This window comes from Capsaspora owczarzaki (genome assembly GCF_000151315.2).
Source record: "Capsaspora owczarzaki ATCC 30864 unplaced genomic scaffold supercont2.4, whole genome shotgun sequence".
Classification (NCBI taxonomy): Eukaryota; class Filasterea; order Ministeriida; family Capsasporidae; genus Capsaspora; species Capsaspora owczarzaki.
The window spans coordinates 1567537-1591450 of NW_011887295.1; the positions used below are offsets into that span (position 1 = coordinate 1567537).

At 53.3% G+C, this 23914-nt stretch overlaps 9 protein-coding genes across 9 annotated transcripts; 8 read left to right on the forward strand and 1 right to left on the reverse strand.

Annotated features, from left to right (window-relative positions):
- Positions 1–2: 2 nt before the first annotated feature.
- Positions 3–4447, forward strand: CAOG_03279 (oxysterol-binding protein; the record flags this gene model as incomplete). The annotated part of the gene is made up of 3 exons (XM_004364061.2): positions 3–2985; positions 3182–3493; positions 3620–4447. The coding sequence occupies exons 1-3, from the start codon at positions 106–108 to the stop codon at positions 4445–4447; spliced, it is 4020 nt and encodes a 1339-aa protein (XP_004364118.2). The 5' UTR covers positions 3–105.
- A 125-nt stretch (positions 4448–4572) lies between these two features.
- Positions 4573–6559, forward strand: CAOG_03280 (hypothetical protein). The gene is made up of 5 exons (XM_004364062.2): positions 4573–4844; positions 5045–5156; positions 5281–5428; positions 5525–6266; positions 6376–6559. Exons 1-5 carry the CDS (start codon positions 4636–4638, stop codon positions 6458–6460), a joined length of 1296 nt encoding a protein of 431 aa, XP_004364119.2. The 5' UTR covers positions 4573–4635; the 3' UTR covers positions 6461–6559.
- A 983-nt stretch (positions 6560–7542) lies between these two features.
- CAOG_03281 (eukaryotic peptide chain release factor subunit 1) lies at positions 7543–9503 on the forward strand (the record flags this gene model as incomplete). Its single annotated transcript, XM_004364063.2, has 2 exons — positions 7543–8321; positions 8407–9503. 2 exons carry the CDS (start codon positions 7543–7545, stop codon positions 9254–9256), a joined length of 1629 nt encoding a protein of 542 aa, XP_004364120.1. The 3' UTR covers positions 9257–9503.
- A 133-nt stretch (positions 9504–9636) lies between these two features.
- On the forward strand, positions 9637–10862 carry CAOG_08687 (hypothetical protein; the record flags this gene model as incomplete). The annotated part of the gene is made up of 8 exons (XM_011271996.1): positions 9637–9695; positions 9772–9855; positions 9945–10028; positions 10114–10197; positions 10285–10368; positions 10455–10538; positions 10618–10701; positions 10775–10862. The coding sequence occupies 8 exons, from the start codon at positions 9637–9639 to the stop codon at positions 10860–10862; spliced, it is 651 nt and encodes a 216-aa protein (XP_011270298.1).
- Positions 10863–11104: 242 nt separating this feature from the next.
- CAOG_08688 (hypothetical protein) lies at positions 11105–11533 on the forward strand (the record flags this gene model as incomplete). The annotated part of the gene is made up of 1 exon (XM_011271997.1): positions 11105–11533. A coding segment is annotated over one exon (429 nt), but the record flags the coding sequence as incomplete, so codon positions are not given.
- A 248-nt stretch (positions 11534–11781) lies between these two features.
- On the forward strand, positions 11782–15962 carry CAOG_03282 (ATP-dependent DNA helicase Rep). The gene is made up of 6 exons (XM_004364064.2): positions 11782–12101; positions 12236–12412; positions 12576–12936; positions 13055–13468; positions 13629–13866; positions 14011–15962. The coding sequence occupies exons 1-6, from the start codon at positions 11804–11806 to the stop codon at positions 15739–15741; spliced, it is 3219 nt and encodes a 1072-aa protein (XP_004364121.1). The 5' UTR covers positions 11782–11803; the 3' UTR covers positions 15742–15962.
- A 2014-nt stretch (positions 15963–17976) lies between these two features.
- Positions 17977–21057, forward strand: CAOG_03283 (hypothetical protein). Its single transcript, XM_004364065.2, has 5 exons — positions 17977–18329; positions 18927–18994; positions 19093–19150; positions 19232–20632; positions 20756–21057. The coding sequence occupies exons 1-5, from the start codon at positions 18181–18183 to the stop codon at positions 20805–20807; spliced, it is 1728 nt and encodes a 575-aa protein (XP_004364122.1). The 5' UTR covers positions 17977–18180; the 3' UTR covers positions 20808–21057.
- Position 21058: 1 nt separating this feature from the next.
- Positions 21059–22393, reverse strand: CAOG_03284 (hypothetical protein). The gene is made up of 4 exons (XM_004364066.2): positions 22132–22393; positions 21898–21976; positions 21749–21790; positions 21059–21511 (listed from the first exon to the last, which is right to left on the reverse strand). The coding sequence occupies exons 1-4, from the start codon at positions 22366–22368 to the stop codon at positions 21096–21098; spliced, it is 774 nt and encodes a 257-aa protein (XP_004364123.1). The 5' UTR covers positions 22369–22393; the 3' UTR covers positions 21059–21095.
- Positions 22394–22709: 316 nt separating this feature from the next.
- Positions 22710–23839, forward strand: CAOG_03285 (hypothetical protein). The gene is made up of 3 exons (XM_004364067.2): positions 22710–22905; positions 23363–23486; positions 23598–23839. The coding sequence occupies exons 1-3, from the start codon at positions 22733–22735 to the stop codon at positions 23727–23729; spliced, it is 429 nt and encodes a 142-aa protein (XP_004364124.1). The 5' UTR covers positions 22710–22732; the 3' UTR covers positions 23730–23839.
- The last annotated feature ends 75 nt before the right edge of the window (positions 23840–23914 follow it).

The window sequence follows — 23914 nt, forward strand, 5'->3', positions numbered from 1 at the left end:
TTCATTTTCTTCTTTTCATTCATTCATTTTCTTCCTTTTTCTTAGTCACTTGCAAGCTGAGCAATCTCTCTCCACTTTTGTGCTGCTCTGGTGACGACAAACACAATGAGTGACAATGCTGGCTCAGTGGTGCCAGTCCATATCCACTCGTCCACGTCCAACCCGACCTCCGCCGGCAATGGCAGTGTTGGCACGAGTGCCTCAACTGCCACCACTGCTGCGACGATGGCAGGCTCGGCGAGTGCGTCTCCGACCGGCAGCCGAGCAGCAGCCGACTTGGCTTCTTCCCCAACCGCCGCCTCCGCTTCGCCCTCGACATCCACTGCTGCTGCTGCTGCCGCCGCGGGATCAGCCGGACTGGGAGTCTCGCACAGTGCCATTCCGCAGGCGATGCAACACGCGAACGCAGGCGCATCTGCGGCAGGATCCTCGCCAGCAACCACCGTTACTGCCGTTACTGTGCCTGGAACCGCACCAGGATCGAGCTCGGCGGTGCTTGCCACGGGCAATCAAGCGAATGCATCGTCTTCATTGGGCCATTCGAATGTGAATGTTGGCGCATCGGGAAGTGCTGCCGGAAACGCATCAGCAACCTCATCGAACTTGCACTCTGCTGTTTCTGCTGCTACTACTACGACTCCTGGAGGTCCTGCCATCCAAAGCAAGACAGTCAGCTTCAAGACGCAGCCACCACAAGTACCAACTCCACCAAGCGAACCGCGCCCGGATCCCCACGCCGGAGTCATGTGGAAGAAGCGCCGATGGCCGCAGATTGGCTGGCACAAGCGATTCTTTGTGCTCGATGAGGGCGTTCTGACATATTCGCGATCACTGAGCGACATCCAACGCGGAAAGACGAACGGTGCGGTGGACGTTGTCAATGCGGCCATCTCGGTTCTCGCCTCCAAGCACTGCTTTGACATTGATGCTGAAAACTCAATCATCCACATTCAGGCCTTTACTGGGCACGACTTTGCGCGGTGGTTGGCTGCGCTCAAGCTGCACAAGACCTACTATGCATCCCATGCCAATCGCGACCGGCGCGCGCTACACCAGACGCCGAACGTCACGATCGGTGGTCATTCGAGTGGCGCTGCAGCTGGCCCCACATTTGCTCTCGATGGCGTCACCACCTCGCATTCCTCGACAGACGGCGGTGATCTTCGGTTAAACCTGGCTGAAGACGCCGACATTACAAGGATTCGGGACAAGATTGGCACTCTGACGTCGATTCTCGAATGGCTGACTGCGCAGGTCACGGAACCCGATGCTCATGCGACCCACCACCATGGGGAAGATTCTGACAGCGGCAGCAATGATCCCGATGCCCATCACCTCCCGCACGCTCACGGCGTGGCAGCGACGACAACAACGACGCCAGCGACTGCCGATGCTGCTGCTGCTGCTGCTGCTGCTGCTGCTACTGCCCATCATTCTGCCACGCCGACTGGCGGTGCTGGGCCTGCGCCAGTACTCCGATCTCGCAGCTCTGATCACATCGTCGTTCCTGTTTCAGAGTATGCGCACTCTGCTCCCTCCTCGCCTGCACTCAACATGCACGCTCATCCCAGTTCGTCGTCGTCGCTGTACCCCTTCCGCCTTGGACGAGCGAAGAGCATCACGTCGTTCCGTCGTAACAAGGACAAGGACGACATGCGTGATGGCAAGGAGCCCAAGGAGCCCAAGGAGCCGAAAAAATCGCGCAAGGAGCGCAAGCTCGAATCCAAGCTCAAACAACAGCAACGCCTGATGAACCCGTCCGTCTCCTCTCCCAGCATTTCTAGTCCCATGTCGGGGATTAGCACTCCGATTGCAAACCCGGTGGTTTCTGCGCCGCCCACGATTGGACTGCCTCCCGGAGAACAGCTGTCGGCCTTCTTGCTGAACGCCGCTGCGCTGCTCGACTCGCTGACCACTGCGACCGACGATGTGGCCAACGAGCAACTCAAGAGCCACATCGAGCTGCAGCGGTTGCAACTCGAAAAGGCGCAGGCGGTGAGCGAGATGAACGCCATGCGCGCAACGCTGACCGAGTTTGCCACCGAAAACGCCAATCTCCAGGCACGCCTGCGTCTCATCCACGAACAGGCTACGCTTGGTATCTCCGCCTCGCCCTCGAGCGATCCAGCTGTGGCTCTCGAGGAACGTCTGGAGAAGCACCGACGCGCACAAGGGTTGGTCGTTGGTGTGCCGTCGTCTGGCTCGAGTAGTTTGTTGGCGGCGTCGATGGGATCTCGATCTCGCTCTACTTCCTCTCACAACATGGACCTTGATCCTTCTTCGGCCACTGCAGGCGGGCCGCGACACGCAGGGCTGCTTGGCGCGCCGTTGGTTCGGCGGGGCTCGATTGCTTCCCACACGTCGGATCGGTTCTTTGATGCTCCCGAAGTTCTGATTGTTAGTAGCGACGAGGACGATGAGGACGACGTTGTGCACGATTCCGATGAAGGCAGCTTTGGCAGCGACGAGGAAGACGACGACGACCTCGATGCGGACGCCAACCCAGCGGGCGGCTCTTCTGGTGCTCGCCTGGTCAAGACCGACTCGCTCAATAGCATCTCGCGTGCAGGGCGACGGTTTGAACGCTTCCAAGACTTGGAGGTTGTCGATGCGGACTTGTCTCTCGTCAGCAGCGTTTCGTCTCCAGCCAAGCGGTTTACTCGAGGCACGCTCTCGAAAACCCACTCGGAAGACCGACCATCCATCGCTCCCAAGGGCGGGCCATCGACACTTCACGCATCAATCATGGGGTCCAGCGCGTCGTCCTTGCCGAGCGATGAGGGCACGGTCGTGTCTCAGGCCAAAATCACCTTCCCCTACGCGGTCACGACGCCGTACCGCGTGCGTCTTCCCGTGCCTCAGCCTCAGGGCGATGTGAGCCTCTGGAGCGTGCTTAAAAAGAATATTGGCAAGGATCTCTCCCGTGTGTCTTTGCCCGTGACACTGAACGAACCCCTGAGCGCGCTTCAGCGCCTCTGCGAGCAGGTACTGCGTTCGAAAATGTGTGCTTTTGTGGCGGGGTTTTTGTTTGTTTTTTATTTGTTTTTGTATTGTGTGTGTGTGTGTGTGTGTGTGTGTGTGTGTGTGTGTCTGTTTCTGGCTTTTGTGGCTCTGCTTGTCTTGTTTTAGTTTCTCTCACTTCTCTCCGGCCTTTTGTGTTCCTGCTGCTGTTGTCTCGTAGATGGAGTATGCAGAGCTGCTTGATCGTGCAGCAGCGTTGGACGACCCCGTTGATCGCATGCTGCATGTGGCTGCCTTTGCCGTCTCTGGCTACGCGCCTTCGCTCAGCCGTTCGGGCAAGAAGCCTTTCAACCCGGTGCTTGGAGAAACCTTTGAGCTGGTTCGCGCTGACAAGGGCTATGTGGCTGCCTTTGCCGTCTCTGGCTACGCGCCTTCGCTCAGCCGTTCGGGCAAGAAGCCTTTCAACCCGGTGCTTGGAGAAACCTTTGAGCTGGTTCGCGCTGACAAGGGCTATCGTTTCATGGCCGAGCAGGTACAGTGCTTCATTTATGCTTTCGCCCCTTTTTCTCTTCAAACTTGAATTTTTGCAAACAAAAAAAAATGGCTCATCTACGGTACTTTCGTTTCTTTTTTTTCCCATTTTGTTTTTCCTGTGTAGGTGAGTCACCATCCACCAGTCAGCGCATGCTACGCAGAGTCCGACAATTACCAGTTCTGGCAGGCCGCCAGTATCAAAAACAAGTTCTGGGGCAAGTCGATGGAAATCTTCCCCCATGGTGTGCTGCACGTGAGCATTCCAGCGCGGAACGACCACTACACTTGGAAGAAGGTCACGACGTGCGTGCATAACATTGTTTCTGGCCAGAAGTGGTCGGATCACTACGGCGAAATGGTGATTTCGAATGCGGCGCACGACCTCGAGTGTCGCCTCAATTTTGTCAAATCGGGGTACTTTGGCTCCCCGACGCGCGAAGTCATTGGAAAAGTCGTGCAAGTGTCGTCCGGCCGTGTCTTGGCCGAGCTGCAAGGATGCTGGCATCAATCTCTCTACGCGCACAAAGGGGGCGCAAACACGGCGAACGGCAAGCAGCCGCAGCAGGGAACTTGCATTTGGAGCGTGCACCCACTGCCGCCAAACAACGATCAGTACTATGGGTTTACGACATTCGCGCTGACTCTGAACGAGTCGCGTGAGGGCGAGCACTATCCGGAAACAGACACGCGTCTGCGCCCAGACCAGCGGATGCTCGAACAAGGGGACGTCGACCTAGCTGAGAAGGAAAAGCAGCGGATTGAGAACCTGCACCGCGACATGCGCAAGCAACGTGAAAAGACCGGTGATCACTGGAGCCCCCGATTCTTCATGAACGACCACGCTCTTGACCACGACCACGAGCACAAGGGCGACACCGACGAGGACTTTGAGTGGAAGTACAACGGAAAGTACTGGGACACCCGCACCACCGCGTCGCCCAAGCTCTGGTGATTTTGTCAAAAGCCCCAGAATGGCAATCATGTGTACTAGATTTTGTGTTTTTTTGTTTTGTTCAGTGTCTGAATTTTGTTGCAATGATGACTTTTTTTCTTTTGATCAATCCTTTTTTCTTTTCTTGTTCTTTTTTTCCGTTTATTGTTACTTTCCAAGAGTTTCATTGATCTCGATCGGCCCGAACCATGGACGAACTGTTCGATGACACTTGCCTGGCAATGTCCAGTTCAGAAGCGAGCTTCAAGAGCGGGGATCTGGACGACGAGCCCGACGCAGACCTGCAGGCGTACTTGGCAACGAGCCATGACAATGCCGACGACGACGACGACGACGAAGGCGAGCAGAGCTCTGCCGCCGCACCTTCTGGACCAACAGTGGTGATCAAGCAAGGCTGGTACGGAATCGAATGGAGCAATGATGCAGGACTTGCACTCGATGGGGGCGGGGGCTCACTGTCGCGCCCAGATCAGCGGACTTGCTGCGAAATTGCAATTGTCCCCAGTCAGTCCTCGAGATTGTCAACCTCACGTTTGGTCCCTGGTTTGGCTGCGCATGAATTGATGTTGAATATGGTGGGGGCTGGTGTGGTATTAGGTGTTGGAAGGAATCTGGAGGCGCAATGGGCGCCAACTTGTTTGGAGGCAAATGGCAACGCCGATGGTTTGTCCTCTATTCCAACCACACCATCAATTACTTTAAGGCTCAGGTATGGGCTTGTCGGATGAATGAGCTTTGTTACAGACTGTTGTGTATGGTGTTCGCAACGAGAAGCGACGCGAGAAGCGATGGGAAAACCAATCATCCGACTCACCCAAGCACCGGGTTCTCAGTCGGACAAACATCCAGCTGGAACAATCCACTTGACTCCAAGCCACATTACCAACGATCTGAAGGATCCCAAGCGCCCGCGCGCGTTTGGCTTTACAGTGGGGCCGCAGGTCGTGCACGCGGCTGTTCGAATTTACTATATTGCCGCAGGTGTGGTTTTGTGTGTCGATGTTTTTTGAACGTGTGCCGAGTGAAAGTCTGCAGCTCATACCCGAAAAATGCCCCTCCCACTCCGGATCCTGACAGAGTCTGCAGCAGAGTGCACCTCTTGGCAGACGGAAATTCGAGCCGCCATTGCAACCTGCTCTGATGCAACGACGCTGCCGCAACTCTTGACAAGCGGCTTGGATACACCTGCCAGCTGGCGCCTGCAGTGCTGGGAGTATCTCAAGCAGGTAATCGGTGCCAAGACTTGGTGCAATCACGACGTCAAGAACGGCGTGACTATTGCACGGATGGACTTTTCCAAGAATGGCCATGTCAGTGTGCGCCTTGAAGGGTCGATTGCCGTCCAGCCCGACATTTGCTTTGACTTTTTGCGACAAGCCTTGGATCGCGGAGGTGCATGCGACTACCCGTTTCGCTCGTTGCGAGAAGTGCAAAGCACTCGCGACGCACCTGAGGCCAGCGTGCTACAAGGCCACTTTGCGATTCCGACAATCGGGCTGCGCTCAATCACTGTCGTGCGCTCGTGGCTGAGGCCAGGCACTGTGGGCACGAGTGACTCGCTCTTCGGCGGCATGTTGCTCGTCACTCTGCCGGACGCGAATGCGTCCGATCCTTCCTCGCCGCCACCCTCACCATCATCAGCTAAAGGCAAAGGCAAGGCGGGAAAGCCGTTTAGTATTTCGGTTCAGCCTTCCGGACTGGTTCTGTATGCCATCCCTCCCATTCCGGATCGGAAGAACCAATATGGGGCCCATACGCGTGTGGTTGTGTCGATGACTCTGGATCTTGGGGGTCGATTACAGACTCTGCTCAAGGCTACGTAAGATGATTTTTTTTTTGTTTCAGAGCTTGCAGTTGCTGTTGGTGGAGAGCTTTGTGATTTGAATATCATGTGCGCTGATCTGTTGCGTGATGTTTGTCCAAAACAGGTATCGGACGGGAATATTGAAGATTCCAATTCGACACGAGTTTCATCGCTTGAAGAATTTGATTGAAGAATCCGTTGGTGCATAGATTCGAGTTGGTTGTTTTGTTTTGTTTTGTTTCTGTTAATATTTGCGAGTGAATCGTGTGCTGTGGCTGGTATTTTCCATTGAATGAAATGATTCATTCCACTCGTGCTGTCACTGAAATGAATTGATACTGCAAGTTCTGTGGAGTTGTCGACATGATTCCACTTACTTGGATGGTTGTTTGAAGTTTCTAATGCTCTGTTGATGGCTGGGTCGTGCTGTTGATGGCATGGATGGAGAGATCGGTGGCGATGGCGAGCTTCCAAAGTGGTCGAGTTGCCGATTTCTCACACAAACCCCGATACTTCTTGTCGTGCCAAACACATTGCTTTGTGATGCAAAAATGATTTGTAATACTTGTTGCGCATCCGCGGGTTGAATACTCTGAGCAGGCACCTGGAAGAGGCAATGTCCCACCCGCCGAGTTTTGGTGAGGCTCATGTGACTGAGAACTAGGTTTGACCTCTCGCCGTGCAACAGAAAATAATTCTGGTGTTATATTGTCATTGCACCAGCTCGTGCGTTGCTTGATGTGCTTGGTACGTCAAAATTCAACTGTAAAAGCAAAAATTTAAAACCAGCAACCAAAAAAACGCAAAAACCTGAAACTTGGTCGCTGACACAGTGGAAAACTCGACCTGTTCCCTTCCAATGAACATCTAGTCGATATTCCATTATCAGCATCTTGGATGTGCTGTTTGACGAGAGGATTCGGCCGGCGGTGGAGCACGATGAAGGAAACCCCCGAAATTGGTCAAACGCGAGCGGATTTGTTGTCATCTATTGATTTTGGCAGACGTCAGAGACCACGTAAGCAATTTTTATTGAACGAGTCACTTGATCAAAGTGCATCTAGGCAAAGTACAGTTCTCTCTCTCTCTCTCTCTTTTGCTTCAGTGTTGACGCAGTAAAATGATTGAATCACACATCGTTACGTAACTTGGCGCCAACATTGAAAAGCCCGCCTTTTCCCGCCACCGGTCTTCTGCATTCAGTCCTCTTCTTCTCTTCCTGTTGGTGAACACAGTCGCTGCTGGCTTCTCGATTCGTCAGCGTCATCCTGTACCAAAACCCACCCCCCAAATGCTACACGTCAAGAACTCTGCCGCTCGGCGCGCTGGTGCCGCGACGGCCCACGCAGCCTTCCTCAGCGCCCCTGCCACGGCGACGGCCACGTCGTCGTCTGGAAAGCCATTCAAGCACGCGTCCGATGCCGATGAGCAAGAGCACGGCGCCCAGGCCCGTCGCGAGAACGCACAGGTCGCTCAGCGCTTCCAACTCAAGCAGCTGCTGACTGCGCTGGCGAACGCCGAGGGCGGCGGGACGAGCATGATCTCGCTCTTCATTCCGCCAGGCGAGCAGATGCACCGCGTTGCGCACATGCTCAACGAGGAGCTTGCCACGGCCAGCAACATTCGCAGCCGCATCAACCGCCTCGCCGTGGAGGAAGCCATCCGAATGTGCCTCCACCGCGTCCGACTCATGCGCACCCCACCGCCCAACGGCATGGCCATCTTTGCCGGCCAGATCCATTCTGGCATCGTCCTGACACCCGCCATGGCTGCCGTGTTGCTCGACGGTGGTCGGTCGACTGGCGAGGGTGCGTTGGATGCTTCCGCCAACTCGAGCGCCGCCTCCTCGTCTGCTTCTGCTTCTGCTGCTGCTGCTGCTCCTGGAGCCGAGGGCAACAGCAACGAAAACGGCCTCACCCTGCATCGCGTGTCCTTTGCAGTCGAGCCGCTCAAGCCCCTGACCAACCGCGTGTACCTGTGCGACAAGCGTTTCCACGTCGAGACGCTGCTCGATCACCTGGAAGATCGTCGCAAGTTTGGCGCCGTTGTGATTGACGGCCACGGCACCACGTTTGCTGTCATTCGCGATTCCAAGGCCGAAATTCTCCAGCGAGTCGACACTCACCTCCCGCGCAAGCACAACAAGGGCGGTCAGTCTTCCAACCGCTTCGCCCGGCTGCGTCTTTGACGCACGCTTGCATTATGTGCGCCGCATTGCCGCCTTATGTGTCCAAACCTTCATCACTGGCGACGGCACTGCCCTGAATGTGAATGGTCTCATTTTGGCGGGCGCGGCCGACCTCAAGCGCGACCTGTACGCTCAGCTGGACCAACGTCTCGTCCCTGCAGTCCTGAAGCTCATCGACACGAGCTATGGCGGTCGTGCTGGGCTCAACCAAGCGATGGCCGAGGCGCAGGACGTGATGAGCGGGCTTGCTCTACAGCAGGAAATGGCTGCCGTGCAGCGCTTCTTTGATCAGGTGGCCAACGACGAGTCGATGGTTTGCTTTGGTGGGCTGGATACCATCCGCGCGATCGAAGCGGGTGCCGTTGAGCTCGTCCTCCTGCACGAAGACTTGCACCAAGCCCGCCGCACGCTCGTGTCCTCCCTATCGAGAACGGTGCATGTCGAGATTATTCCCGAGCCTGCCCCCAGCCAGCCTCCGCACCCTCTGCCCCGCTGTGAGCCATCCGCAATTCCTCCGCCACCCGCGGACGGTGCTGCTCCTCGGAGCGGAGCTGCCGAGCGCTGGGAAGTGGTTGCTGTCGAACCACTGGTGCCGCTTCTGCTCAACCTCGCCCGCGTGAATGGCGCGGCTGTGACGCTCATTCCAGGCTCGAGCTCGCTGGGCATGCAGTTTGTTCGTGGATTTGGCGGTGTTGGCGGCATGCTTCGCTTCCCCATCTTCCGCGAAGACGGCAGCCACAGTGCTGCCGCCGTCGATTCTGACGTCGAAGAGGACGATCTGATTGACATTGACGAGTACGAGTCCTTGATGAACTAAAGAGTGACTTGACGAGTCCTTGGTGAACCAAGAAAAAGAGTGACCCAAATGAAGGGTGGGGAGGCGCGCGTTTCGTCCTTTTTGAACTGTTTCTGTATTTTTTTTGTTTCTTGTGCAGTCCTATGTTCTAAGATCACTTCAAAATGTTGTCGAAGAGTACTATGACTTGGGTAGGTCTGATCGGTGGGAATGCAAACCACTCTGTTGTTTCCCCTTTCAACAATCAACAAAATTTTGCACTGAAAATAATCCTGATTTTTCCAAACTTCCTCAATGAGGAACAGCCATCAGAATGGCTGCCTCATAGACCTGCGTGTGTCAGGGTAGAGAGCATCGAGTCAGTCTTTGTTTGATTGCTGAAAATGCTGACATACCAGAGTATGTCTGAGAGCCAGCGCGAGCTGTATGACAAAGTCAAGAATGAGCGTGGATGGCTTCAGTAAGAGAAGCGCTCGAGTTGATTGGAACACAGTGTTGACAGAGCGTGTGTGTGCTGACGAGAATGGAGGAAACAGTTTGGAGAGCAATCAGATTGGCGATGTTGGAGCACAAGTGGTTGCTGAGGCACTCAAAGTGAACACGACAGTGACGCACCTCGAGTAAGTCATCTCAATTTCACTGACGCATGGAAGTGGGTGATCAAGTAGAGACAGCAAGAGCGGCTCACTGATGGAGGCGATATGGACAGATTGGGTCAGAATCACATTAGCGACGTTGGAGCGCGCGCGATTGCTGAGACACTCAAAGTGAACAAGACGGTGGCCGAGGTTACGTGAGTCTCGTTTGAACTGATGCATGTGAGTGGTGATTGCAAGAGATGACATTGAGAGTGCTCACTGATGGAGAGGGACGGGCAGTTTGAGCTGGAATCAGACTGGCGATGCGGGAGCGCGGGCGATTGCTGAGACACTGAAAGTGAACACGACGCTGACTTGGCTCAAGTAAGTCTCCCACTTTGACTGGTGTATGTGAGTGGGTGATTTCAGCAGCGGAAATCCAAAGTTCTCACTGATGCATGGGATGAACAGTTTGAGCTCGACTCAGCTTGGCGATGCTGGAGCGCGGGCGATTGCTGAGACACTCAAAGTGAACACGACGCTGGAATATCTCTAGTAAGGCATCTCACTTGTACTGATGAATGTGAGTGTGTCATCCGGCAGAGCATTCAAAATCCTCACTGGCTTGGGGATTTGCACAGTCTGAGTCGCAATCGAATTGGCGATGCTGGAGCGCAGGCGATCGCTGAGGCTGTCAAAGTGAACACGAACCTGATTTGGATCCGGTAAGCCATCTCACTTTTACTGATGCATGTGAGGGATTCATAAAAATTCCGATTGCTCACTGATGGAGGGGATGGGCAGTCTGAATACGAATCGGATTGGCGATGCAGGAGCACAAGCGATTGCAGCAGCACTCGGAGAGAACAAGACGATGACTGAGCTGCAGTAAGTGCTTACATTGAGCCAGCATCATTCAGACCTTGCTACGTTGTCAACCTGCTCACACTTTGAACGGCAGTCTAGGGAGAAATTGCATTGGCAAAGTTGGCGTTCAAGCGCTTCGTGAGGCACGCAAAGTCAACGGCATTCTGACTGAGCTTGAGTAGGTTGCTTGTTCTTGCCAATGAGAGCCATTGATGCTCCGTCCATGTTCCTCGAACCAATGCTCAATAGAACGGCCCTTCTGATGGTTCCTTTATCTTTTGCTTGTTCATTGCACAGCATCCAGGGCCAGATAAACCCGCTTGCCTTCTCCTTGCTTCCACGACTGGCAACCTGTGAAGACTGGCAGAGAGTGTTTCACCTGCTGACAGGCCGACACGAGCTGGAGAATCAGCCTGCACTTCTCCCTGCACTACCAGCCGAGATTGCCGAGCTCGTTATGGACAAAGCGGAGTACTTGCAAGGCGTGCAGCACATTCACCAAGAGTGGTCTAGGGAAGGGTACAATCAGATCGATTTTCTGAAACTTACAATGCCTCGAAGCAGCGATGGAAATTCAATCCGAGTGAAAGCGATTCAAGTCCTTCGTGAACAGTCCGAAGCCAAATCGGGCCGTTTCGATCTGATTGTTCGAGACGAGCAAGGTGCTGTTCGATACGTATGGGCTGCAGAAGCGCTTGTCGTCGATTCGAACATTCAGCTGGTGACAATTTCGCCAACAGACCATCCTGTCATCCGCCAACTGCGCGCGGGTTGGGAGGTTGAAGTTCCACTCAGTCAGTATTGCAGTTTTGTGCGATTTGCGTCGCTCTCTGTCGGGTATATCGAACGACAATGTTAGGGATTCAGATCTGTGCGCTGTTGCACTGACCCACCTCGACTGTGCATACATTGGATGTTTTGAATTTTCGAGCAATTTGTTGTGCCCACGCTTTTGTCTGCGATGGTTTTGTTGCAACAAATAGAACTGCTTTCTGCGTAGCTACAATTCAAGTACGAAGTGCCAAAAACTCAGCCTCCATGCTTTCTCCGATCCTTTGATATTCGCACATTTCACTTTTTTTTTTTTTTTCTCCATTTGCTGTTTCGTGCTTTATTCTCTCAAATGAGCAGCACCAGCGAAATCGAACGCCTGGTGGCCGAGCTCCCGCCCGTCGACTTGAGCTCCATGAACGAGCAGCAACGCGCTGCCGTGACTGCACCCGGCGGCGTGGTGTGCGTCGTGGCAGGTCCCGGCAGTGGCAAAACGCGGGTCATTGTGCACCGAGTGGCGCACCTCATCCAGACCGGCACTGACCCGCGCACCATCCTCCTCGTCACCTTCACCAACAAGGCTGCCGCTGAGATGAAGAGCCGTCTGCAGCTGCTCGTCCAGGAGCCCCTCGCCAAGCTCGTCATGGCAGGTGAGGTTGTCTCGTTCGACTTCCTATCATTGTTTCACTTTCCCGCCTTTTTTCTTCACTTCTTTTTAACCTCAACTGCTTGCTCACTGTTGTTGCCGCCTCCTTCCAACCTCGTGGATGGGTTTTCGGAACAGGCACCTTCCATTCGGTGTGCGCGCGGTTTTTGCGTCGCCATGCGCGCGACGTCGGACTGAGCTCCAACTTTTCCATCATTGACACGGAAGACGTGAAAGCACTGCTCAAGCGTGTGATTCAAGAGCTCAAGGACACGAAATGGCCCAAGGGCAAACCGCGCGACGTTATCGAAGTTCGTAAGTGAATAGCATATTGAATCATCGTGCTGACAGCATACGCGGGGATACAACGAGACGGAACGAAACAGCATTTTCCTACCTGTTTCGACTTGAAACCCGAGTGAAAAGTTGCAGTGCCACTGACCTCGAGTTGACTTGATTGTGTGATGTTCTCCACCAGGCACCTGCATGCAAGAAATATCAAAGTGGAAAAACCAAAACGTGACGCCACAGGAAGCGCGCGTCCAGCTGCAGAAGAAGACAGCCCAGCACTATGAAAAGCACAACATGGCGCACGCTGCGGACGTGTTTGAAGCATATGAGAGGAATCTGCGCGCATCAAACTTGCTCGACTTTGACGACTTGATGCTGTTTGGCCTTCGCCTCTTCCGTACCAACGAGCGTGTGCTGGCACCGTACACCCAGGCGCTCGTCGACGAGTTCCAGGACACCAACAAACTGCAGTTCTCGATGGCAGAGACCATGTTCCGCACCGTGCACAACATTACGGTTGTAGGCGATCCAGATCAGTCGATTTACGGGTTCGTTCCACATCATTTCTTTGTTGTTGGTTGGACCTTTCTGCCCCACCGTCACGTTTTTGTTTTGTTCCTGACTTTGACAAAACAAAAATCCACACTCGCTTGACTGCATTGCTAGGTTTCGATTCGCAGAGCCAACGAGCTTCAAGCGCATCCAAGAAATCGACCCCGCACGCACAACTGTAATCTCGCTGATTCAAAACTACCGCTCGACGAACAGTGTCCTTCGCCTCGCCCGCACTGTCATCTCGAGCAAGAGCAACGCGGAAAGCCTTGAGCTTTTTACCGAGAATGGAGATGGAGTCCCTGCTACCTTCCTCCAAGCTCAAGACCCAGACGAGGAAGCACGCGTCATTGCGTACGAAATTATGCGTCTCGTTCGCAACTGCAACCTCAAGTTCTCGGATTTTGCCATTCTCGTGCGTGTCAACGCAATGACACGTGCCATCGAAACTGCACTCGCTTCCTACCAGCTCCCGTATCGCATGGTTGGAGGACTGCGCTTTTTCGATCGCAAGGAAATTCGTGATTGGTATGTGGTGTCTGGATGGATGGTGGGGTTTTGCTGCCGTGGTGTTTTATTCTTCTTGTTCTTTGGTGTCTTGCAGCCAACTCTGGATTGTTTTTGGTTGAATCTCATTGAATCTGACTTCGTTCTTTTGCTTCGGGTTTGCCAACTACTCCCCCAACAGCGTTGCTCTGCTCAGGCTCGTTTCCAATCCATCGGATTTCATTTCGTTTGAGCGCGTGGCAAATGTGCCCAAACGAGGCGTCGGCGATTCGTCCATCTCGAAGATCATCGATGAAGCGCTCATGTACCGCACTAATCCGCTGGGATTGATCATGGAGCATGATCGGGTTACTGGAATGAACGTCAACGCCTGGACCAGTCTTCAAACGTTTTGCGAGCTGTTGCTCGACTGTCGCATGGTCAGTACTGGTCCCTTCCACAAGATCGTGATGTTGTTGTTTGTTTCGCAAGGCTATGCTCGCATTTTTTTTTTTGCATTTTGCATGGCGTCCTGCACAAACCTTCCCATACTCACTGCCAGACACACTCTTACTCTGATGTAGCGCCACATGTCTGGAAAGCTGAACGTCCGAGATATGCTGCACACAATCCTGACCAGAATTGGGTACTTTGCACATCTGGAAGCCACTGAGCCTGACGACTACAAGACTCGCATCGAGAACGTCAACGAACTGCTTGCTATTGCTGCGCGCTTTGATGCAGAAGGCCTCTCGGCCGCTGAAGTCGTTTCCCTTTCCACACAACGCGATGCAAACCAAGCCCAAGCGCAAGCCACGACGCAATCCGCTACTACGCCAAACCCTGCTGCTGCTGCGCCCGAGGCTCCTGCCAAAAAGCTGACTCTGAAAGAAAAAACAGCCCAGAAGGCACGCCAGTCCGCACTGTACCGATCCGCTGTTGCAATGACAATGCACGGTTCGGGGCGTTCGATCAGCGAATTCGCCGAGCTCGTGTCGTTGCAGTCGAGCACGGACTCGGCCGAAACCGCCGATGCCATTGTCGTTTCGACTTTGCACGCTGCCAAAGGGCTTGAATGGGCATGCGTGTTTTTGCCTGGTGTCGAGGAGATGATGCTGCCACACTACATGGCGGTCTCGACGGACAACCCTGAGAGCATTGCCGAGGAGAAGCGCTTGCTGTATGTTGGCGTGACGCGCTCGCAGTTTTTCGTCTACTTGTCTGCTTGTACCTCTCGGTACACTGGCGCGGGACATGTGGTCTATCCCGACCTCTCGCGATTTCTTTCATCCATTGTGGATTCGCCGCGCTTGCCCAAGAGTCTGCCCTTTATCAACGACGACGTTAAATCCGCGCTTCAGAAGGTGGTCAAGCGGCACGGGGACCATGCCGCCCCTTCCAGCAGCGTCTCCGATGCGAGCCTACGCGCGATACGAAACTCATCCTTTGTCTTGCGCGAATCTGACGAGTCTGAGATTGTCAACCCCGACTTGACCAAAGTGCTTGCTCTTGCACGTGCTGCAGCCAGATCTGCAGCCAGATCTGCCGCCGCTGCAGCAATTGTTCCTTCTTTGGTCTCATCAACGACTGCGCCGCCCGCTCTGTATGATTCTTCGACGTCCGCATTCTCACCCGTGTCGACTTCTGCAAGCAAGGCTTTGCAATCGAACGCTGGCAACGACGTCGACATCGACGTCAAGGTCAAGGCCCACCAGAATGATGGCAGTCCGCAGCCAGCGAGCTCAAGCCAAAGTCTGGCTGTTCGACCCAACAGAGCGGTTTCGTTGCCCAGTACGTTGAACGCTGCCGCAAGCAAACCACTCATCGATCTTCAGGATAGCGACGTTGAATGCACCGAAGGCGAGGGCACGGAATTGGTAAAGCCCAAGCAATCCGAGAGTGAGTTGCTCTCGAACTATGGCGGATTTTCCAAAGCGGGAACAGGAGCGGCGCCTTCCAAAGGTGCACATGGTGCGAAACCGAAAGCCGCTGGGAAGGCAGCCTCGGCAGGCTCACCCAAATCGAACAAGTCCTTGCAGTCGGGGACGTCCTCTTCGTCGCCCATGGTCGTCGATGATGACTCGGAGGCAGATGAGACTGACCGACAGGCTGGACGCACAGGGTTGGAAAACAGCCCGCTCGTCAACACCATCGATGATGGAGGAGCGACTGCCTCAAGTGCAAGTACAGCAAACACATCTTTGCCTTCACCCCGCTCGAAGCGCAGAGCCGAGGAAGATGCAGCAGTTGCGCGCGACGTTCCCCTGCGTCGTGGCCGTTCACTGGGCATGAAGCGCCCGCGTCTCATTCGCTGAGTTTTGACGTGTATGTTTTCGTTTTCGTTGTGATGGTTCATGTTCCGTTGGATGTTGTCTCAGTGCGGGATTGCAAGTTATACTGCAGCATGTTGTGCGGTTGGGAAATTTAGCACTGTTCGGATCATGCTCAACTGACAAAATGGAAGGATACGACGAGGATGGTGTGACCCGAGAGAGTCTCAAGAAGTTCAACGTTCTAATCAAACGTGTTGGAGATCGACCTGTATGTGTCATTCTGGCTCTTCACTGATCCTGGAGAGCGTGGTTTGCTGCGTTGCTCCGCCTCTCTCGGTCATTTTTGCCTCGCATCCATTATTTCCTGATCATTCTGATTTGATCGTTTCTCATTTCTCATTTTTCGTTTGGCTGGATCGAGGTTTGAAAAATTCCCCGTTCAAATGTTCTTGCTCCCTGCAGTGCTTCTCCCCTCCCCGCTTTTTTCCTTCTTCTGTCCTCTCCCCTTTCAAACGCTGCTGGCTCCCCCGTCAACCTTCACCCCCGCCTGCCACCGCGCTCTGCAACCCCCAGAATGAAAGCAAAAGACCCTTGAACAAAAGAAAAAAAACCCCCAAAGAAATCAAGAAAGCGAAAGCATGGTTTTTTGATTTTTTTCTCCTCTTGTGCTTCCCGTTCCTTCCCCATTCCCCCCTCTTCAAGCAGCTGCGATAGCTGTTTGCTGACTCTGCAGCCGTGCTCTGGCGGTTTGCGGCCAGGCCGAAAGGGGGTGGCTGGTCAGCAAGACTTTGGCAAGTGCTGCTGCTCCTTGGAGAGCGAAAAGTCGCTATTTGAAAAAAAAAAAGAAAAAAAAGAAAAAAAAAAAAAAAGAAACGAAAAAACGAAAAATGAAAAAATCCAATTGCGATGGTGCTTTTTCTTCTGTTGGGAACGTCGTCCACTGCGGCTCAATAGCGTGGAGTAGCCCGAACGACACTTGCACCAAGCGCAGGTGTGCGGAAGCGGGGCTTGCTCACTCGAGAGACCCACGAAAACAGGAAAGAAAAAGAGCAAAAGAACAAGAGGAAAAAAAAAAACCCAAAAAAACAAGCGAACATTTCATTGTTTGTGTGAACGTCGTTTCAGCGAACACTTTAAAGCAAGAATGGCGACCAACGCCAATGCACAAAACACAAAAGTGAGGTACGCAGAGTGGTCGCGGAAGACCATGGCCGGAAGACGAAGGGGGTGGGGTGACGAGTGCCAAGGAGGAAGCGCGTGAGAGCAATGCAGTTCAAAATGAAATGCGAAGGCGCGGAGTTCACCAAAGACGAAGGCGTTTGAACCAAAGAGAAACAAAACGACGGGCGTCGCCGTGCTTATAGATGGAGTGGGAGACTTAAGCAAAGGGTTTATGTCGGGGAATGAGGCCAAGAGGCGGTGCACCTTGGTGCAACTGAAAGAAATGAAAGGAAAAAAAAAAAAAAAAAAAAGGCAAGCTAGATCCAACAGAAAGGGAAAAAAAGAAAAAAAGACAAAAAAATCGTGTCAACTTCAAAGTACGAGAGCGATAGACAGTCAGGGGTGTGAGTATGTGACAGAGACTGGCAAAGGAGTTGCGACACGTGAGGGTGCGCTCGAACGCAGAACGGGGCTTGGACAGAAGCAAGCGAACTAACGAAAGCGAAAAAAAAAAAAAACAAGAAAAAACAAAAAAAAACGACGCCGTTCAGGGATCAAATCAAAAACGATGCAAAAAGAGCCAAAAAAAGCTACCTCCTTGGCTTCGCTATGGCTGCAGCTGACCGGCGTACTGCGAGAGAAAGCGACGAGGGGGGCAGATCAAAGTGCAGGGGAGCAGAGGATGAGTGAAAAATGGGGCACTTGAGCGAACTGCAGATCAAAGCGTGACGAACTTTGGTCCAAAAGATCAAATTGCATTCATTGCTCATTTCAAATAGTAATATATGGAAGAGGAAGAAAAAAATAGAATTTATTGGTTTTTTTTTCTGTCCTGTTCTTTTGATTGTGCCTCGCAACCCTGCTGCTATGGGAGCAACCGCGTTCGACTCTGAAACCAAGTGTTGTAACACCCGTACCTCACTCGGACCTCCCACCACGATCCCCACTTTGCATCTGCACCCCCACTGTTCCTGCGGATGTGTCGAATCTGCGTGTGCTACAGTCATGCAAAAAAGAAAAGAACAAAAAAAAAAAAAAAAAAAAAACCCGATTTTTTCGATTCCATTCCTCCTTTTTTTTTTTTTTTTTTTTTTTTTTTCCATTTCTCTTTTGTATTGAATCTTCCTCTTCCTCTCTCGCGCCATCTCGCTTCGTGATAACACACCAACCTCCCTTCCATTCCAATTCCGTGTTCTCGCTTTCGCTGACATTGCATCCATCTTGTGGATTTTTTTTTGATACTTGCGATCGCAGTTCCACGAACAAAGTTACTTCCTTCACTTTTCAGAACCTTCCATTCCTTTTTTTTTCTTTTCCACCATGTCAGCGCCGATCGAAATCAACGATCAGAATCGCATCAGCGAAATTGTGCGGCCCCCGGCGTCCCCGCCGTTCTGGAAGAAGCAGGCATTCCCTTCCAAGCACTGGTCCGAGTCCACCGACGCTGCTGGTCGTCGCTACTACATCGAGTAAGAAATACCTTAGTTTTTGATTTGCGATTTTGGTGTTTTTTCAGTGTGCAACGTTTCGCTCTTCTGAGCGCTTGGCTGGGCCCACGCCAGCGGTTTCTTGTCACTGGGAAGCCGGACAACAACAAAGCGGCGCCCTCTCAAGCAGTGGAGCGTGGAGCGTGGAGCGGAGAGAGAAGGCGGACGCATTGGGTTGCTGGGATGAACGAATGCGAATCAGCATTTTTTGAGTTTTGATTGATCATCAAGTCACTGCCGCCCTTCCCGACATTTCATCCTCATTCAATGCTGTGTGTACATCCTGTGCATCATGATGCAAGGATTGAGTGTGTCTGGGTTTGGGTGTGAGTGAGCAAGTAAGTGAACTTGATGTTCACAACTGTGTTTTCGCTTTCCAAAAAAAAAAAAAAAAAAAAACCACCTCAGTGCCCGCATCGCTGCGAAATTTAGTTGGCGACCATTGACTGTTGTCATTTTCGCATGTTCTGAGATCACGCAGCTCGCGACACCAGCAGATCTTGTTTCTTCCCCGTTTTGTTGATGCTGTCTCTTTTGATATCTCAATTTATTGGTTTTTGGTCTTGGTTTTGATTGCAGCCATGCCCACCGTATCACATCCTGGATTGATCCTCGCGATCACCCCGACCACCCTCGCCGCCCCAACGGTAAAGTGAACAATACTTGAAAAAGAGCGATTGTCCCCAGTTTTCTGGCTTTGTGGGTCGTTCCACTCGATTAACTTGTTTTTGCTTTTTGATTTCAGACCTTCCCTACGGCTGGGACTTTGCCGAGGATCCCGACGTTGGCATTTACTTCATTGAGTAAGAATCTACGCTGCTGCGCCTTTGATGGTGATCATGTTCGTGCCTGACTCATCATACCCACCCTCTCCATCTCCACAGTCACCTGAGCAAGCGCAACACGCTCGACGACCCCCGCATGACACAAGAGTATCAACTCCGACAGGAGCATTTTGCCAAGCTTCTCCAGGAGGAGCGAGCCAACTTGGAGGAGCGTCGTCGTCTCCTTGCTGTCCAGCAAGAGGAGGTGCGCGCTGCCGAGGCGCTTTTGCAAAAGGAGATTCAACGCAAGGCTCTGCTCGAGGAGGCCATCCGAAAGGGCAAGGACATGGGCACGGACACTTCCGATTTGGAAGCCGATCTGGCCCAGCTCAACGCTCGCATCCAGCTTGGTCAACGCGCGCTCGCTGCCGTCAAGGACGCACACTCCAACATGGGAGAGGCCGTCGCCGAGTCTGAGCAGACCTACAAGGATCTCCAGGCTCTCGAGGCATCCCTCAGCGTCTCGGCCGCCGACGAGCTCGAAGCCGCTCGCAAGGTCCAAACGGAAATCAACGACTCGCGCGCACAGTACGAGGCCGACCGCGCCGTTCGTGTCGCGCTTGAAGATCAGGTCCGCACTCTGTCTGTTGCCGGTGGCGAGGCGCTGCACGCCTTGCTCGACGAGAACAGCGAAGCGCACGCCGCCAACGGCAACGGCCTCGTTGGTGCTACTGCCGGCTCGACCCACACTGGCAGCGCCACTCTTGTCAACGCCGGCTCCGCCGCCGAGGGCGAGCAGCGAAGCGAAACCGAGTCGCGCACGCGCCTCGAGCTTGGTCTGGAGCTCATGACCATGCGCAAGATGATTGCCGAGCAACGCAAGGACATTGACGAGCTCAGGCAAATCAAGGCTCTGCTCGAGGCCGAGGATGGTGCTTCGCGCTTGGCCAACCTCGCCGCCTCCCTCGAGGCCCAGGCTGCTGCCAAGGACGAGGAGGATGCTCAGATGGTCTCCATGATGGCCAACTCGAGCGACCTCACCGCAGTTTCGACCACCGGCCCCCTCATGGCCTCCGGCGGCCTGCTGGTCGCTGGCGCCGCGCACGGCGGCCTGGTCGGCGTCAACTCTGGCAGCAAGAACGATCTCAGCGCCGCGGATGCCCGCAACCGCGACGTTGGCTCTGCTCAACACGACGGCACTCAGCATGGCAACCACAGCGCCGACTACATTGCTCGCAAGCGTGCCGAGCGCGAGGCTGCTGGGCGAAACCCCGACGAGAGCACTGACGACGAAGACGACGACGGTGTCTATGTCTCTGTCGGCGATGAGGCCGACGAAGTTGCCGTCGCCCGCAGGAAGCGAGCACAGTTCTCCGAGGATACTCTCGACAACGAGGACTCTCGCAAGGACTTTGAGGAGCGAATGCGCCTTATCAAGGGCCGTGACTGGCGCCAGACCCTTCGCCGAGTCTACCAGAAGAAGGACGTCTTCCCGTCGCACCCCGAGTCGCTCACCTTCAAGTATGTGAAACTTGCTCGACTATTTTTTTATTTTATTTATTTCTCCTTGGGTGGGGGTGGGTGTGGGTGTGGGTGTGTGTGCAATCTGCGTCTGACTTGTTGTTTTGTGTTTTGCCTTCACAGTGCCAAGCTGAGCTACTTCAAGAAGCTTATGGAGGAGGCCAAGGGCAAGTAAACACCTCAGGAATCGTCGAAGAGAATAATTGCATGAATGCTTGCTTCTTGCCGATAGTCCGCACTGTTTTGAAAAAACAAAGTTGTCTTGATTTTTGTTACTTTCGTTCTTCCTCGTGTGTGTTTTGTCCTTATTCCTTTTTTTTGCCGTTTACAGAATTTTTGTTCGCTTGGTGTGTCTTGCTCGCTCGATGCACTCTTGTTGTTTGTCATTACATCCAAAGAATCAAACCCACAAGTCTAAATCCGAGCTCTTGAAGGATACTCGACGCGCGCGCGTCGTAACAATTTATTCATCTCCAGCATCATCACCATTCTCCTCATCACCAATATCGTTGCCATCGTCCATGCCTTGAAGGGCAGCGGATTGCTGGCGTGGACGGGAAGATCGCCGTGCGGACGGGGAGGATTGAAAGTCGCCGCCGTCGTCTTCCTCTCCATCGACATCTTCGCCTGCCTGCCGCGCTCCTCCGAAAAACTTGGCAGCATCAGCCGCCGTCGCGGTCTTACGTGTCGAAGCCGCCTTCTTTTTGTCACGACGCGGGTCGCGGCGTTCGAGCAGGTGCTTGCCATTCTCCTCTGTTCGTCGGTTGGCAAACTGCAGAACGAAGGGCGTGTTTGTGGGGTAGATCTTGCCAGGCGCGACTCCGCTCGTACTTGGCTTTCCCTTGACTTTGCCGAGGGCGACGGGCTGCGGGATGATGTCTGCATCACAACAAAACAACACAGCAACAACAACAACAACAACAAAAAAAAAAAAGCAAGTGAGAATTTGACAAACAAAAAATCGGGGCAGGACGGCGAAGCCACCAATCACACGACAACAAAATATAGACTGCATTCGGAGAGAATGAGGCCAGTGTGGCGCTGAGACAGCGGTACTCCACGCACAGTGCGCAGACGAAGAACACAAAACACATAAAACAACCAAGCAACCCTCACCCGCAAGGAACTGATACGCGGTGTCTTGCTCCACAACGTTAGCTGGTAGTGCATACATGTCATTGATTGACAGAAGCATGTGAGAATGCAGATCTGCCTCTGCAACGTGAATCACAGAGCAAATGCACAAAAGCAAATCCGATACTCACCAACATCCTTGTACTGCACAGTCTTGCGCTTGCCCAGATCAGCCGAGACCTTTTTCGCAAACTCTGCCACAAACATTTCCTACTCGAGCCCAAACGCATATCCCATGCACAAGACAAGGGACAGAGCCGAAAAAAAAAAAAAAAAAAAAGCGCGCCAAAGGGTGAGATGGCTGCCCCCAGTTGTTGTCCCAAATCTCAACGAACACAAACAAATGGAGCAGAGCTGCTGCGTACCGTGGCTCGAGTGACGAGGAAGACGGCGTCTGCACTGAGCAGGCCAATGTCCTCGTCCGATCGCATAATCCGCTTGACGCGGGAAAGCGGCAGCGAGGCCTTCAGCGCCGAAGGAGCACTCGTCGTCGTCGTCGTCGCCGCGGCTCCAGCGTCTGCAGCAGACTGTTGACGCTCTTGCAGTGCCTGGGCAACCTTCGCAGCGAGGGCGTCCGCGGACGACGATGACTCGACTTCCATTCGCTTGTCGAGCCTAAATGTTACAATGCAAGACTGAGACTCGCCCCCCCCCTCCTCACTCAGCGACTCAGAACGTTATAAACCGAATACAAGTAGAGCATTCGTTATTCGTAATGGCTGTTCGTGAGAACAATGCACTACAAGTCTGAAAGCAGCAAAAAACAAATCTTCCTTGAGTTTTTCGCTTGATCCCTTCGGTACCATTCGTCAATCACACACACACACACACTCTCTCTCTCTCTCTCTCTCTCTCTCTCTCATTGTACTGAATAGTGCAGTTTTCTTGATACCTACTTTCAATTCGTCTTGTTCGATTTTTGCTGCTGGTTCAGTTCTCCTTCCAGTTGTCCAAAGCTCAGCGCACATGTCGAGTGGATCAAAGGCATCATCATCGTCATCCGCGTCGTCGTCGTCGTCCGGCGGCAAGCTGCTCACCACCGAGAACGAGGTCATCCAGGCATTCCAAGCCCTCCGCGAGCAGCAGCAGCAGCTCATGCAGAAGAAGGCCGAGATCGAGACGGACGCCAACGAGTACAAGTACGCGAGCTGCCTCTGGCTTCCATTGCGCTCGCTCGCTCGCTTCCCTGTCCTCCGCCAGACACCAGGCTTGCTTGGCAACGAGCATCACTCCAGATGGGTTCCTCCACCTTCTTCATCTCAAAGCGGGACTTTGGCACAGAGCAGCGACTTCAGCACAATGCTGTTTTTTGTGCTTTTCTATGTGCTTTTTCTTTGAAGAGGCGCATCAGCCAAACGACCGTGGTTGCAGCTCCAAGTCGCGCAAGACACACACAAAAACCAAACGTTGTGTGGATTGCGATGAGCATTCATACAGGAGGCTGGGGAGTGGAGGAAGAGGAGGAATGCAGAGTGATGGAGACGCTGTGAAACAAAAAGCCAATGCATCGCCCATACAGAGCAGAGCCGACGCGAATCATGGATGCTCACGTTTTGTAAACTGCTTGCTGATGGAAATCTGGGGAAAAAAATACAGGCTTGTCATTGACACGTTGAAGGACCTGGACACCAAGCGCAAGTGCTTCCGCATGATCAGCGGCGTCCTCGTTGAGCGCACCGTTGGCGAGGTTTTGCCTGCCCTGCACGAGCACAACAACTCGGTGAGTGTCTGAAATTGTCGAGTTGCAAGCTGTGGATCCGCTATTGCAATGTGATGGTGGTGGTGGTGGTATGATCTCGACGCTTACTTTTTCATTTTGTTTCAACTCCAGCTGACCGCCCTCGTTGCTCAACTAGACGAGCAAATCGTCACCAAGGGCAAGGAGTTGCTTGCCTTCAAGCAAAAATACAACATCCGACTTCAGGGCGAGCAGACCGCTCCTGCAACTGCGGCTGCCAAGTAAAAAAACCCAACAATAACAACAAAAAAAGACAGTCGATTGTTTGAGCTTTTGCCTTGTTCGTGCTGCTTTCTGTAATTGTAATCAGAATACGAGTCAACATAGATGCCACATTTGACTCGTTTCTCAACACTGAAGCACTCACCACAAGTGCAGCTACCAGTTCTTTGAGAAACAAACATGACCAA

Excerpts from the sequence above, each read along its gene's own strand:
- CAOG_03280 (XM_004364062.2), top strand. The coding sequence starts at position 4,636 with ATGGACGAACTGTTCGATGACACTTGCCTGGCAATGTCCAGTTCAGAA. Across the intron at positions 4,845-5,044 it reads GTGGTGATCAAGCAAGGCTG|GTGTTGGAAGGAATCTGGAG; the intron begins GTACGGAATCGA and ends GTGTGGTATTAG. Across the intron at positions 5,429-5,524 it reads AATTTACTATATTGCCGCAG|AGTCTGCAGCAGAGTGCACC; the intron begins GTGTGGTTTTGT and ends GGATCCTGACAG.
- CAOG_03284 (XM_004364066.2), bottom strand. The coding sequence starts at position 22,368 with ATGGAAGTCGAGTCATCGTCGTCCGCGGACGCCCTCGCTGCGAAGGTT. Across the intron at positions 21,791-21,897 it reads TGTGCAGTACAAGGATGTTG|CTAACGTTGTGGAGCAAGAC; the intron begins GTGAGTATCGGA and ends ATGCACTACCAG. Across the intron at positions 21,512-21,748 it reads CGCGTATCAGTTCCTTGCGG|ACATCATCCCGCAGCCCGTC; the intron begins GTGAGGGTTGCT and ends GTTGTGATGCAG.
- CAOG_03283 (XM_004364065.2), top strand. The coding sequence starts at position 18,181 with ATGTCAGCGCCGATCGAAATCAACGATCAGAATCGCATCAGCGAAATT. Across the intron at positions 18,330-18,926 it reads GGTCGTCGCTACTACATCGA|CCATGCCCACCGTATCACAT; the intron begins GTAAGAAATACC and ends TTTTGATTGCAG. Across the intron at positions 19,151-19,231 it reads GTTGGCATTTACTTCATTGA|TCACCTGAGCAAGCGCAACA; the intron begins GTAAGAATCTAC and ends CCATCTCCACAG.
- CAOG_03285 (XM_004364067.2), top strand. The coding sequence starts at position 22,733 with ATGTCGAGTGGATCAAAGGCATCATCATCGTCATCCGCGTCGTCGTCG. Across the intron at positions 22,906-23,362 it reads ACGGACGCCAACGAGTACAA|GCTTGTCATTGACACGTTGA; the intron begins GTACGCGAGCTG and ends AAAAAAATACAG. Across the intron at positions 23,487-23,597 it reads TGCACGAGCACAACAACTCG|CTGACCGCCCTCGTTGCTCA; the intron begins GTGAGTGTCTGA and ends TTTCAACTCCAG.
- CAOG_03282 (XM_004364064.2), top strand. The coding sequence starts at position 11,804 with ATGAGCAGCACCAGCGAAATCGAACGCCTGGTGGCCGAGCTCCCGCCC. Across the intron at positions 12,937-13,054 it reads CCAGATCAGTCGATTTACGG|GTTTCGATTCGCAGAGCCAA; the intron begins GTTCGTTCCACA and ends CTGCATTGCTAG. Across the intron at positions 13,469-13,628 it reads CGCAAGGAAATTCGTGATTG|CGTTGCTCTGCTCAGGCTCG; the intron begins GTATGTGGTGTC and ends CTCCCCCAACAG.